The 12,396-nt window shown below is 45.4% G+C and overlaps 1 protein-coding gene across 1 annotated transcript in view; it reads right to left on the bottom strand.

The window, feature by feature from the left end:
- The window catches only part of CACNA1H (calcium voltage-gated channel subunit alpha1 H), a 129,361-nt gene that overhangs the window by 16,090 nt on the left and 100,875 nt on the right, over positions 1 to 12,396 (bottom strand). Inside the window, exons 25-27 of the mRNA XM_076351409.1 lie at positions 11,205 to 11,314; positions 9,927 to 10,060; positions 9,276 to 9,346 (exon numbers count right to left, since the gene is read on the bottom strand). Coding sequence (XP_076207524.1) covers positions 9,276 to 9,346; positions 9,927 to 10,060; positions 11,205 to 11,314 — 315 coding nt within the window. The remainder of the gene's footprint in view (positions 1 to 9,275; positions 9,347 to 9,926; positions 10,061 to 11,204; positions 11,315 to 12,396) is intronic.

The raw sequence follows: 12,396 nt of genomic DNA, 5'->3' as shown, positions 1-12,396 counted from the left end.
CCCCTTTCACGGTTCTGCTTTAACAGACCCAGAGAAGTCTCCTGTGCTGGGGAAGGAGCAGATGCTCCCACGTGCAAAGCAGTCTCTGTGGCTGGTGCCTCTCCATCGCCCTTCCACTCACCTGGGCTGCTGCCTTCATCTGTAATTTGGCCAACCCGTAGCTGCAGCCTCAGCAGCACTTAGCCCTGCACTTTAGTGCAGTGGTAGTTTAAGTGATCTGGCGCTCTGGTTTGAGTTTTAAGGGCCTTTCCCTTCCGTTTGCCAGGTTTGAGACTCTGAGCACGAAGGCCGAGGGTTTCAAGACAGTGACATTAACAAGATGTGTCTCAAGCCACGAGAGGAATTGCCTGGTTTTCAAAGGTTTTGCTGGCCTGGAGGCCTTTCAGAAAAGGAACATATACCCCAGTAAGATATAAAGGTCTCCTAGCCTTGCCACTTTACAGATATTTCTCAACAACAACTACCTGAATTTTAGCTTTCAGTATCTCAAAAGAAAAGTCTTATTCCATGTGCCATCACTTAAATGCAGGCACCTTGCAGTTCAAACGCTGCAAGGTGTGCTACTATCAGGTATTAACATGCACTGCAAGGTGGCTGAAGGGGATGGTAATAGAAGTGCAATGATGCTAAAGGGAACACAAAAGTTCTTAATAACAATGGCAATACAGTTATCTGCACCGGAGTCAATCACTACATGGGGTCTAAGCCTTTAAAACATCTCAAAGAGCAGATTTTTTGTGATTCAGGCAGAGAACACGAAGGGCAGAGTAACCTGACCAGCTAACCACCTGCATTTTACCTGCCACTAACTCTGGTCACATTTACCTTTCCTGCCACTTTTAAATGCCTTGTGTCTATCGGCTTGTAACAGAGAGTGATCGAGTTCTCCAATTAGACATGGTGTCACAAGCATCATTTTATCTCCAAATAAAAATTAACTACATGGTGATTCAGGTAGCCAGGCCAAGGGATTCATGATCTCCAAGGTATCTTCTAGTGAACTCTACAGTTTGAGAGCTTTCTTCTCTGAGGCAGCACAGCCACAGTGTTGCTGGGTATTTTTAGAAAGGTTATCAGTATGGTCCCTGTTACAACAAAATTAACACAGCTATCACTTATGAAGTAAGTTTTGGGCCCCTCACTACAAGAAGGACGTCGAGGTGCTGGAGCGTGTCCAGAGAAGGGCAACGAGGCTGGTGAGGGGTCTGGAGAACAAGTCTTATGAGGAGCGGCTGAGGGAACTGGGGTTGTTCAGCCTGGAAAAAAGGAGGCTGAGGGGAGACCTCATCGCTCTCTACAACTCCCTGAAAGGAGGTTGTAGCGAGGTGGGTGTTGGTCTTTTCTCTGAAGTAACAAGCGACAGGACGAGAGGAAACGGCCTCAAGTTGCGGCAGGGGAGGTTTAGATTGGATGTAAGGAAAAATTTCTTTACTGAAAGAGTGGTGAAACATTGGAACAGGCTGCCCAGGGAAGTGGTGGAGTCCCCATCCCTGGAGGTATTTAAAAGACGTGTAGATGAGGCGCTTAGGGACATGGTTTAGTGGGCATGGTGGTGTTGGGTTGACGGTTGGACTCGATGATCTTAGAGGTATTTTCCAACCTTAATGATTCTATGATTCTATGATTCTAAGTAGGGTTTTTTTGTATTAAAGAAATGGGAATAGTCAAATCACCCAGTGGAGACTGTAATTGCTATGAAGCCTAAACTGGCTACTACGCATAGAGCTTTGCAATTCCACTAACTTTATTGCCATACTCCAGGGAATAATAGAGATAATACAGTGATGTGGATGGCTGGTCTGGATTATTTCATCTGCATGTACTGTCTTCTGGAATAGCGTTTCCTAACGCATGTCTGCTGGACCACTGGTGGTTTGTAAGACATTAGAAGGCAGTCTGCAAAATGACTGCAAATTAGAAAACACAGGAAAACAGGCACGCACGCAAATGCACACACACGCTGCCGGGGAGGCAAATGAGCAAATAATTAAAGAGAAGGAAAATAAAAGTGATAAACAAGTTTTCTAGGTTGAGTGTAAATTAAAGCCTGATGTTGTAGCACTGCAGAAGAGGGTCTTGGAATTTTTTCAAAGAAGCTTATAAGCTGAATATTTTACTGCTATTTTAAAGCCTAATAAATCAGCCTGCAAAATTCTGGCATTGATGAAATTCCAAGGAATTTAGACTAGCATCAAAGTTATTACCAGGTTATCACTCAAAACTATTATCTATCTCTCAACATGCTAAGTATGTTATGAGCTGACATTTGCTCATAAACAATTTACCTATCTAACGTGCATTTGTAAAAGATTCTGTATTTAAGATCATGACTAATTACATTACTGAACCAATGTGTCTCATAATTAGTCCTTCAAAGACCAGTTTACACTCATGGGTTTGCTGTATAGGCTCAAGGCATCCCAGCCATAGGCATACTCTAAAAATGCTAACAGAAGCATGTTTGCTAATGTGGTGTTTGCTGATGTCTAAGGTTGTATCTGCCCTTGGCTGAGAGCAGACACATGGGCAGTTCCAAAGCTCAGCTGATGCACAGGATCTCTTGGGAAGTAACTGAATGTCTGACTGATGTGGAAACGTGGCTACATGAAAGAGAGATGTGGGAGACAGCAGCGAGTCAAAGATCCTCGATGGGTGATGCCGTGACCTTTACTGTTAAACACCGTCCCAACCTGTATCTAGACATTCAGAGCTGCTCTGGAGTGTCAGCTAAGAAGCAGGTTGCTCCCCATGTGCACAAGAACAACCTGCTGCCCTGACCACCCCCTGCAGATGTAGCATCCACATGGATATGTGCAGGCAGTTGGTGGCTCGTGAGGTTGGAGAGGGCATGAGTTTCTCAGCAGCCCACAAACACCTGATACTCAAGAGAATGTGGCTGAGCAAAATGGTTCTCCTCTTGCTCAGGTCCTTCAGCAAAACTGCTTGGTCTATTTGTGTAGCTTCTGGCTGTACTGAATCAGTACAAGTCAGTGCCAGATTTAATATTTTGTCAGTGCTAGCCCATGGCTCTCTGGTACATGTCCCTCAGGAAAGGAAATGAAGGTCCTCTTCAGCCCATGGCCTTCACCAAGGCCTGAGCACAGAGAAGGACGCAAGGCACGTTCTCAGAGATGGGCTGAGGTGGAGGCAGCGAGGTCAGCCAGCGGCTGCTGAGTAGCAGAGAAGGCACACTGGACGTGTGTCTGTGACCTTGAGTGAGTCATTCCTCTCCGGCAAGTCAACATACCCATTTGTAATACCCTCGTGGATAGGTAATTAATGTCTCCAAAGCACTTTGAGATCTACTGAGACCAAACAAGAAAAAGATTGTGCATGAATCATGTTGCTGGGAGGAACGGGAAGGGGCAGGAGCGCATCCAGGCACTTTTCTCCAGCAGCCAAAGGCTGGGATGCCTGTGCTGGACTCTACATCAGGGACAGAGATCCAGCTCTGGTCAGTAATCTCAGCTTTGGCAGCCGGTCACCCACACAGGCTCTGAGAAGTGGTTCCGCTCTAGCAGCACTGAACAGGTCAGCCCATGCTCTGTTTATCCATCAGACTCCCCCTGACTTGGGCTGGTGCCTTTGGCTGGGCAGAGAAAACTACAGATAACCCCTCTCTCTGGCAGCCAGGGGCTATCCATCATTTGCTGTGGCTCCAGTGTTGAGGGGAGGCTGTGGCCTGTAGGGAGTGAAGCAGAGGTGAAGAACATCTCAGAGATATTCTTCGTGCCCTAAAGTACCTTGGACAAGCCACAAGAGAAGATGGAGACACTGGTGAGTATTTGTGATTCCTCCTGGACCTTCACTTTCTGGCATCCTGGCTGTCATAGACTGCTGGCAAAAGTGTCTGTGTGCCTGGGACAGAGGGATGCTGTGGGGAGAGAGGCAGAGTCCTCCATCCCACCCAGAGGAGGAGGGAGGCCCTGTGTGAGAAGCTACCACCCTTCACCACGGTGCATCCCAGCTGGATCTGTGATCTACCATTGCAAAAGCCCTGGAATAACCCCGCTGAGTGGCAAGGAAAGCGACCCTTCTCTCCACACACCCAGCAAAACCCTTCTCCCACTGCCCCTGCGTGGCCTGGGGAGACTGTCTCTGCTTTAGCTCTTGTGGACATCACTGCTATTAGTTTTTTGCCTCCCCCCAAGTGAGACTGCAGTAGCTAAGCACCACTGCACGTCCCATCAGAGGTCAACCTCTGACCTATGCCACTAAGTAAAAAGCCCATATCTGCAGGCACTGGGATGCAAAGCAACTATGCCAGGTTGTGTTAGCTTGATATGCGAATGTGTTGCACTGATCACGTTCAACAGGACACCAGCCACTTGAGCACTATCACTTCTCTGTTGCACTGTCAGCTGTGTGATCCTACCCAAATCCTTCTAGATCCTGCTGGCCTCTACTCTCTCTGCTCTGGGAGAGGCATTGATGAAATACATGTCTTCTGCTGCCCCACTCCTGCAATGGCTGTCTGAAGCACACTACAGTTCCTCTTGTGCCTTTTCCTGCTCTGACATCAATTATTTCTGCATCACTGGCCCACACCTTGGCATTTCAGTTGTCCATGCAGGCAATGCACATAGCTCCCTGGGATGCCTGTCAAGAGCAATTTCTCCTAAAACTAAGCCCCTGCCAATCCTTTCCAAGGACGAGTCCTCCTCATCTTCCTTCCAGCACTCTCCAGCCGAAGCAATAAGCCTGGCAGCAGGAAAACACAGGCTAATTTATGCACTAGACCCAAGAGAAAATGGACACATTTGTCTGCTTGGAAAACAGAGGCCATCTGTGTGAATTCCAGGACTAGTGGAAAGGGCCAGACAGACAACCTTGGAGGTTAAAGTCATCTCATTGGTGCAACCACCAGGCCACTAGCTGAACTGAATGAGCTCCCCTTTCTGAGTATCCACTCAGCCCCACGGAGACCAGTGCTAACAGCCAGCAGAACGGTGGTTTCTTTACCTAATGATTTCTGCTTCGGTACTCAAATCTCTCAGGCAGCATAGCGCACACATACCTATCTTCCAGAATCTGTCTCATCTGCAACGCTTCCTGGTAAGACATTTCTATTCTTGCTCTCTGAGCTTCATAATCACTGTGGGTTTGCAGCATCTGGCAAAAGCAGGCTATTGTTTATGTCCCAAAACTGCTGTTACACAATGCCAGAAAACCTCTTCAAGAGCTGAAGTTGAGATAAGCACAGGAATTATAACACCACGAAGAGTTAAACTCCTGGACAGGAGCAAACTACAGACTCTGTCCTTCAGGGCACTGATAGAACGAGGAGTTCTTCACTTTTCTCTTGGCATAGAGCCCATCTGGGGGGAGTTCCAAGCTTTGAAGACAAAGAGGAGGTATACTGTACAGTTCTGCACTTAATTAATGTGCCGTCCACAGACCAAGTGAGAAAGAAGAAGGAAAAAGAACCCAGATCTTTTGATAGGAAAGCTCCACATTTTACTGTTGTTGGCCCTGCAGAGCCAGGATGGCAATTGGACTGGATTCCACTTTGTCCTCTCCATCAGGAAGAGCACTGGCAGCTTAGCATTGACTGCAGGTTTTCTTACTGGCAATCAATACTAAAAGTGCTGTGCAGACTGAGCTGGGCTGCTCAGTGTGGTGGACTCACTTACACAACGAACATTTTAACCCAGCCAAATGCAAAGTTACAAATCTGAGAGCAAAGTGCAGGCCATGCTACAGAAAGGGTGAATTGTACTTTGGAAAGCAGTGGATGTGAAAAGGACTAAAGGATTACCATCAAATAGGAGTCTTACAAGGCAGACATTGCTTACAAAATCGATGCAACCACCAGATGTATAAGCAAGGGAAAATTCAGCTGAAGCATAAGAGTGGTATAATTCATTATATAGCCTTAATGGGGCCAGAGTTCATAAAGAAAAGGAAAACACTTGAAACAGGTCTTGAAAACCTGCTTCATACTGAGAGATTAAAGGAGTTCAATGTTCTTCTGTTTGCCAGACTGCAAGAGATTATTTTCTCTCTTATTGCTTCAAAAAAGAGAAGTTCTAGAAGAAAAAAAGCAAAATTACATCCCATGAAAAAACAAACTTGCCTAATTCAGACTAAAAACACTAGATTTTTTTAGCAGAAAGAGTAAACAACTACTGGAAGAATATATTTCTTCAATAGGGGATGGCCGATTTCCTAACACTTTGCATCCTTAAAACAAGACCAGGTGGCTTTTAAAAGACATGCTGAAGTTCAGGGCAGTGCTGCGTGGCTTGTGTTATGCTAGGAGCAGGCCTCTGCGATCACAGGGGAGTTTTTGGTCTGTGAACTGCAGCACTGAACTGGCTTAATTAGGACTGGCAATGTGTAAGTGATGAAGTCAGTGCTGGTCATGCTAGCCTAGCTCTTTTTAGCTGCTCAGTTTAAAGCAGTGGATCTATTTCAAGTTTACACCAATAAAGCTGATTTTAGCACTTCATACTTTGAAGTCCATGACAGATTTCGTTTGTTCTCCAAAAGGGTATGCCATGAGGGTACACCTTCAGAGCTGAGGCTGGCAGTGCCTTTCTAGGTGACCATGGCCCCACTACTAGTTCAACCTCTTGGTCAATCAGCTGTGAAATTGGAAAACTTGGATTCCTGTTTGAAAAGGAGATACTGCCTCAAGACTGCACAGTAGTGGGTAAAAAAGCCAGTGCTGCACAAGCACAGATGGCCTGTTGCAGGAACGTGATGATCGATTCACACTATCCCAAACATTTGCTGGGACTAAGAGGGCATGGAGGTGGTGGGCAAAGAATGTGCCATTTTGAGATGTTTCCCTGACCGTTCTTTCTGTCTCTCTTGCTTCTCCTCATTTGTTCTGCTCTACTCCATCTCATTTTTTTCAGAGACATGGTGGAGGAGAAGATCTCTGAACTGGTAGACGTGAGGTTATCAGACAAGGAGGATGCAGTAGGGTAGGAAGTCTTCCTGTATTGAAAACAGCAGCTCAAGGTCAGTCTGAAGTTCCAGAGGAAGAGACTAAGCCTGTACCGTGACAGCTTCAATCTTGGATCAAAATGCTAACATTCCCCCAAGTCTGGGGATAGTTGGTTCTCTAAGTGTTACTCAAGCTATATCTGCTGCTGAATAAAAAGCAAATTGGAAGCTGATGAAAATCACCCAAAAGAGAAAGAAAAAAAGTGTACTGCAATGACAGTACCTTGTCATGGTAAGCCCATAAATGGACATTCTACATACACCAGACAAAGAATTTCCCCCAAAACCTTAATGAATAAACATCAAATTCATTTTTCTTGTCACTTAGCAGACACATTAAATGAGGATTTTCCAGCTGTGGTTTTAGGCTGCGAAATTAATTGGGGTAGGAACTCTTCCCCTGCCTTTGAAATAAAAGCTGTAGCTTTATGAAGAGTGATTGTTGTTGGAGAGGTCTTCCCAAACTTCTCTTCTCATTTTCTGAATTTCACTGGAGGACAAAATGACATTTTTATCTGCACAAGATCTGCTTGGAATATCCCTGGGGATTTCCCTTTAAAAGAGACTTTGGTTTGAATGTAAACTGCAAAAACACCCCAAAGAAACAAAAAGCCTGGCCTGCAGCCACCCTATTGTCTTGGGGGAGAGAAAACAAGGAGAAAGAGAAAATATGCTCTGTAATCACAATGCTTTCGAAAGAAAAAAAATAGACACAAATCAAATGCTTTCTTGAAATGCCAAAACAGGGGTCAGGTTGGTAAATTCCATGCTTTAGTCTCAGCCAAAATCCTTCACTGAAAAGGAAATCTGAATACCAAAGGGCAAATGTCTCAGATTAGAAACATCTTTATGGCAGTGATGAAAAGTAAATGGATCTTTCCAAGAAAAAGAAATTCCCCTTGTTTTCCAGTTCATTTTGAATCGATCATGGGCTCCTTTGTACCTAGCAACTAACTCATAGGGGTGTATTTGGGTACTTACGTGTACTAGTTCTACCGATTCTCATATGGCCACTCACACTCTGGAAGAGATGCCTACACGGTGTCTGCTTTTGGCCAAGCCACGGTGCTATCATCTTGCCTTTGAGATGATCCCTCTGCAGACAGCTGAAGCTGATCAAGATGTGACTGCCCACCATGGTGCGCTGCCATCTCCCTGTGCCTCTGGGGCCGGGGCTGGGAGAGGGGAGGCCTGACTCTCCGAGTCCATCCCAGGGCATGCTACACTGCCTTTTACACAGAACGGAGTGGGCCCACTCATAAAGCTCCTTCCAGCGACTTAGCTGTGGGATGTTTTGGAGGGGCTGAAAAGTAAGGACTTGTCTGACCATGCTTATGCATCCTAAAAGTGCTGCTTCTGAATTGCCAGCTCAGAGAATAAGGCTGCAGAGTTCCTCTGCCTCATTCTTGATGGCCTGGCACCTCGTATCGGTGCTCATTTCTGGGTAAAGCGTGGCAGTAAGTGTTTCCAATACTGTCTGATGGGATACAGGATCCTGGTGATATATGAAATTGGAATGTGTAGGCAGCTGAGCTGACTCTAAAGACTGAAAGATTAAGACTCAGACCATCAAACCCACAAACTAGCAGAACACAGCTTAAATAGCACAAGATTTTAAAAACAAAGGAACCCTAAACTTCTTGGAATTCTTCTGATGTGCTTTAGAACTTTCTGAGGGAGGAGTGCAAGTCAGCAAAAAGTTTCTTTCCTTCTTTTTTCAAATAAATGGATCCATAAAAAAGTGGTCCCAGAACTGAACACTTGAAGGATCCTATCAAATATCATTAAGACTGGCAGCATCATTGTTCCTCTTGCAGCTCCTGAGAATATGGTGATTTGAGACCCCACTTCAAGCTTTTAACACTCAGAAACATCCCCCCTATTTGCCTTTTAAAGTCTGCAGCTCCTCTGTCAATAGGTGTCAGTAAACATGGTTGCTCCTGTCTCACAAAGAAAACTGCTGAGCTGGAAGCTGTCTACTTCCAATGCTTTCACCAACAGCTTTCTCTGCCTATCCTTGTGTTTCCTGAACTTGTCAGTGAAATCTGTGTTTTATAAGAGCTCTGCCTGCAGCAGTTGGCTCTCTGTTAACTCTTTCTCCATCATTCTGGTTCTCCCATCTAACATACACTATGTGAACAGGATGTGCCACGCAAAACTCTGCTACCAAGGCACTGGTGGCAGCAGAGAAAGCTGATATCCTCCCCAGGTGGCTTCCAGTGCCCACCAAATATGGTGGCACAGAGCTGTCCCCAGGCCCAAAAGGCATCATAGTCCACCAAGGGAGACAAACTAGGCATGGATGAAGTTTGGGGGCTTACCTGGGGAAGCGCTTGTACCACTGTGTCCAGGAGAGCTCGCATCCCGGTGGCCATTTTAAGCAGTTTCAACACTACAATGAGAATCAAATCCTGGTCAGCAGGGCTGGGAAATATTTCAAGCAAAACCCATAAAGGAAATCTAGCTTCAGATCTTGTAGGGAGGGTTTACATCTCTCTTGCATCTATTCATACAGATGGCAAGCTCACTGCATCCTGGCAGGGCCCACAGAACATTTGAACATCCTGACTACTTCCCACACCAATTAATGTTAAGGACATCAGTAAGACAGACCAAAAGCCAGAAGAACTCCAGCGTGCCCTAGCAGGAAAATGGGAGAGTGATGAGGAGACACTTCATCAGTGAAGAGCATCATCTCAAGCTCTGATCCTCCATTCTCCACCACTTCCTGCTCTCGTCTGGTATCAGTATAAAAGGTCTGTGATCCCAGGTTGGAATTAGAAACCAATCTAAGATGCCACTGGAAACACCCATGAAACCCCACCTAGCTTGTCTCTGAATTGACATTTTGCAGCCTCATCGCTTAGCTGTTCTCAAGTCGAACTGAAACAGCAGGACTAGAAGAACAAACGGCCGAACCATTTCTTGACATGTCTGGAGGGATGGTTGGAGACCTACGGAGCAGGCCGTACCTCTTGCTATCCTCAGCACCCGCATGATGCGTATTATTGTGGGATTGATGGGCAACGCAGCATTCATCTCAATTTCCTCCAGCGTGATTCCCACAATTGATAGAAGAACGATGGCCAAATCCAGCTGATTCCACCTAACAGACAAAGAGAGGAAGGACAAAAAAAATTAAAATCATACATGGACAGACACCCAAGAGTAGAGAATTATCTGTTAATAATCGCAAGCAAATCCCAAATGCCTCTCCTCTCTCATATCTGGGCCCATGATCTTCTACATAGTACAAAATCAACTCACTGCAGCTGGCACAGACAGCCTCTGAGCCACAAGCTGCTGTAGGCTGTGACTGGGAAGTGTCCCTGCCTACTTCCCGGTCCCTATCGTCCCCCTGCTATCCACTTGGAGCCACTCTCAGGGACAAGATACTAGGCTAGAGGGACCTTTGATGTGATGCAATACAGCTGCTCCCATGTTATGTCACCTGTCTCTTGAATTATTCCACTTGAATATCTTCATTGATTTATAGCCTAACACTTGTAGAGGGCCTTCCACACCAGCACTAGAAAGACAGTAAGATGTGAAGAAACTGAGTGTCTTTCCTATGCAATTTCCCTCCTAAGTAATATTGCTCTTAGCAGCTTCCAGCCACTCAGTCAGGATAAATGAAGCAAACAAGCTGATCTTGTGGAAAAGTGTCCAATCTCACCCTGCTCCCCAGCAAGTCGCCAGACCACAATGTGCTTTCATACGCATTTGCTTCTGGCTAAATGTGAGGCAGAATGAGATCTGTAGGTCTCTGCAGCTGGGATCTGAAGGCAGTGGGGCTGAACACAACTACCTCTGTCTTTGCCAAAGGCTTTACAAAGCCAGCAGTCTACCAAAGGACTGGTTTGGACTGCAAAGGAGACTTGTTCTGAGGAACGCTGTGACCTTAGGTTGCCCAAACTACTCTTTTGAGGACTGGATTGATGCCAACAGGTTGTTTCTGACCTCTAAGCTGAGCCGGTCAGACCTGCTGGAGAGGCAGATGCTGGGGGAAAGAATGTATCTAGAATTTTGTAAGATTTCCTGAATGCCTTCTGCAAAGCAGTACCAGTGGTTCTTAGAATTTTTAGTTCCTACGCTATAAAGTTTGCACCCATGGAGAGTCAGCCCTTTGCTCTTCCTTGCACACAGCATGTAGTACAATCATAGTAACGCTACATTTACCCAGCATCTGGCTTTGAAACCAGGTCAATACAGCTCTACCCCAAATGCACAGGAGTTTAAAATACTCTCACCTGTCCTTAAAGAACCTTCGAAAACCAAATGCCACCAACTTCAGAACTGCCTCGAACACAAAAACTATTGTGAACACATAGTTGCAGTACTTCAAGGCTTCGTCCAGGGACTGAAAAGAGAGACACCAGTTAGACCAGCCCGAGCTACCCTTTCCTAGAGCCCCTGCAGAGGGACTGGCAGGCACAAGGGTGGCATAGGCACAGAGATGCAAGAAGTAAAGTCATAATAGCTTGCAGAGCTCAGTTACAAAACTGCACTAAATCACACAGCCAAACTCAAATAAAGGATTAGACACTGATGCAAACAAAACCCTCATAAACACTAATACTAGTTTTGCTAAAAATGTCAAGAGCTATCAATCCTCCAACTTCAGTGCACAAATTGTTCAGTCTGGGTCAGAGAGAAAATTTTACCCCTTCTCCATCTAATAAAGTTTACTTCTTCAGGTCTGCCTAGCCTTGGGTAGAATAAAAGACTTGATGGATCATTTCTTTATTCCAGCATGGCAATCCTTAGGACAATGGCTTTGCTTAAAACACTCAGAAGAATAAAAAATGTTGGAGATGGATTATATCTTGCCTTCTGAAAAATGTTACATCTCTAGAGCTGGGCAAAGTATGTCCATATTTGGTGCAATGTTCACGCTCTCTATAGAGCTGCTCTCGGAAGTCAGGAATCCGCAGTGTTTATACTTTAAGATGATGAGTGTTTATAATGGATTTCATTGGAACTGTAGGCCAACAATAGCAAAAGAATCTTGCGGGGACCTTAAAATAGATAGTTGCAGAGTGAAACAGCTCTTTGGTTGGACAGGGATTTGGGGAGAGGAGGGAGGGAAGGGGAATTTAGTCAAATGTAGTATAGGTCTCTTACAATAAAAAAATGATAACAGTGAACATCAAAACAGACACAACTGGAAGAAAATGCAATAGAGGAGTCTGCAAAACAATGTCTGCTTTGTTGACAGAGGAAGCCTCAGGCCACAGGAACGCTCTCCTTGTCACATTTTGTGTGATGACTGCGCTTTGCTGACTCCAGGTATGCGGGATAACCGTGCACTGATTTTTTGGGAACAAGAGCTGAAAGTTTTTCAGATGTTGGCATTCCTCAATGCACTACTATCCCTATTTTTGTTCCAGTGCCTAAAAAGAAAAAGGCAACCTAAAAGAATGTGGGAGAATTTACTATTTC

The sequence above is a fragment of the Aptenodytes patagonicus genome, chromosome 13 (assembly GCF_965638725.1).
Source record: "Aptenodytes patagonicus chromosome 13, bAptPat1.pri.cur, whole genome shotgun sequence".
In the NCBI taxonomy this organism is placed as follows: Eukaryota; Metazoa; Chordata; class Aves; order Sphenisciformes; family Spheniscidae; genus Aptenodytes; species Aptenodytes patagonicus.
Note: the sequence above shows the minus strand (reverse complement) of the source record. Positions and strands in the feature narration are given on the sequence as shown.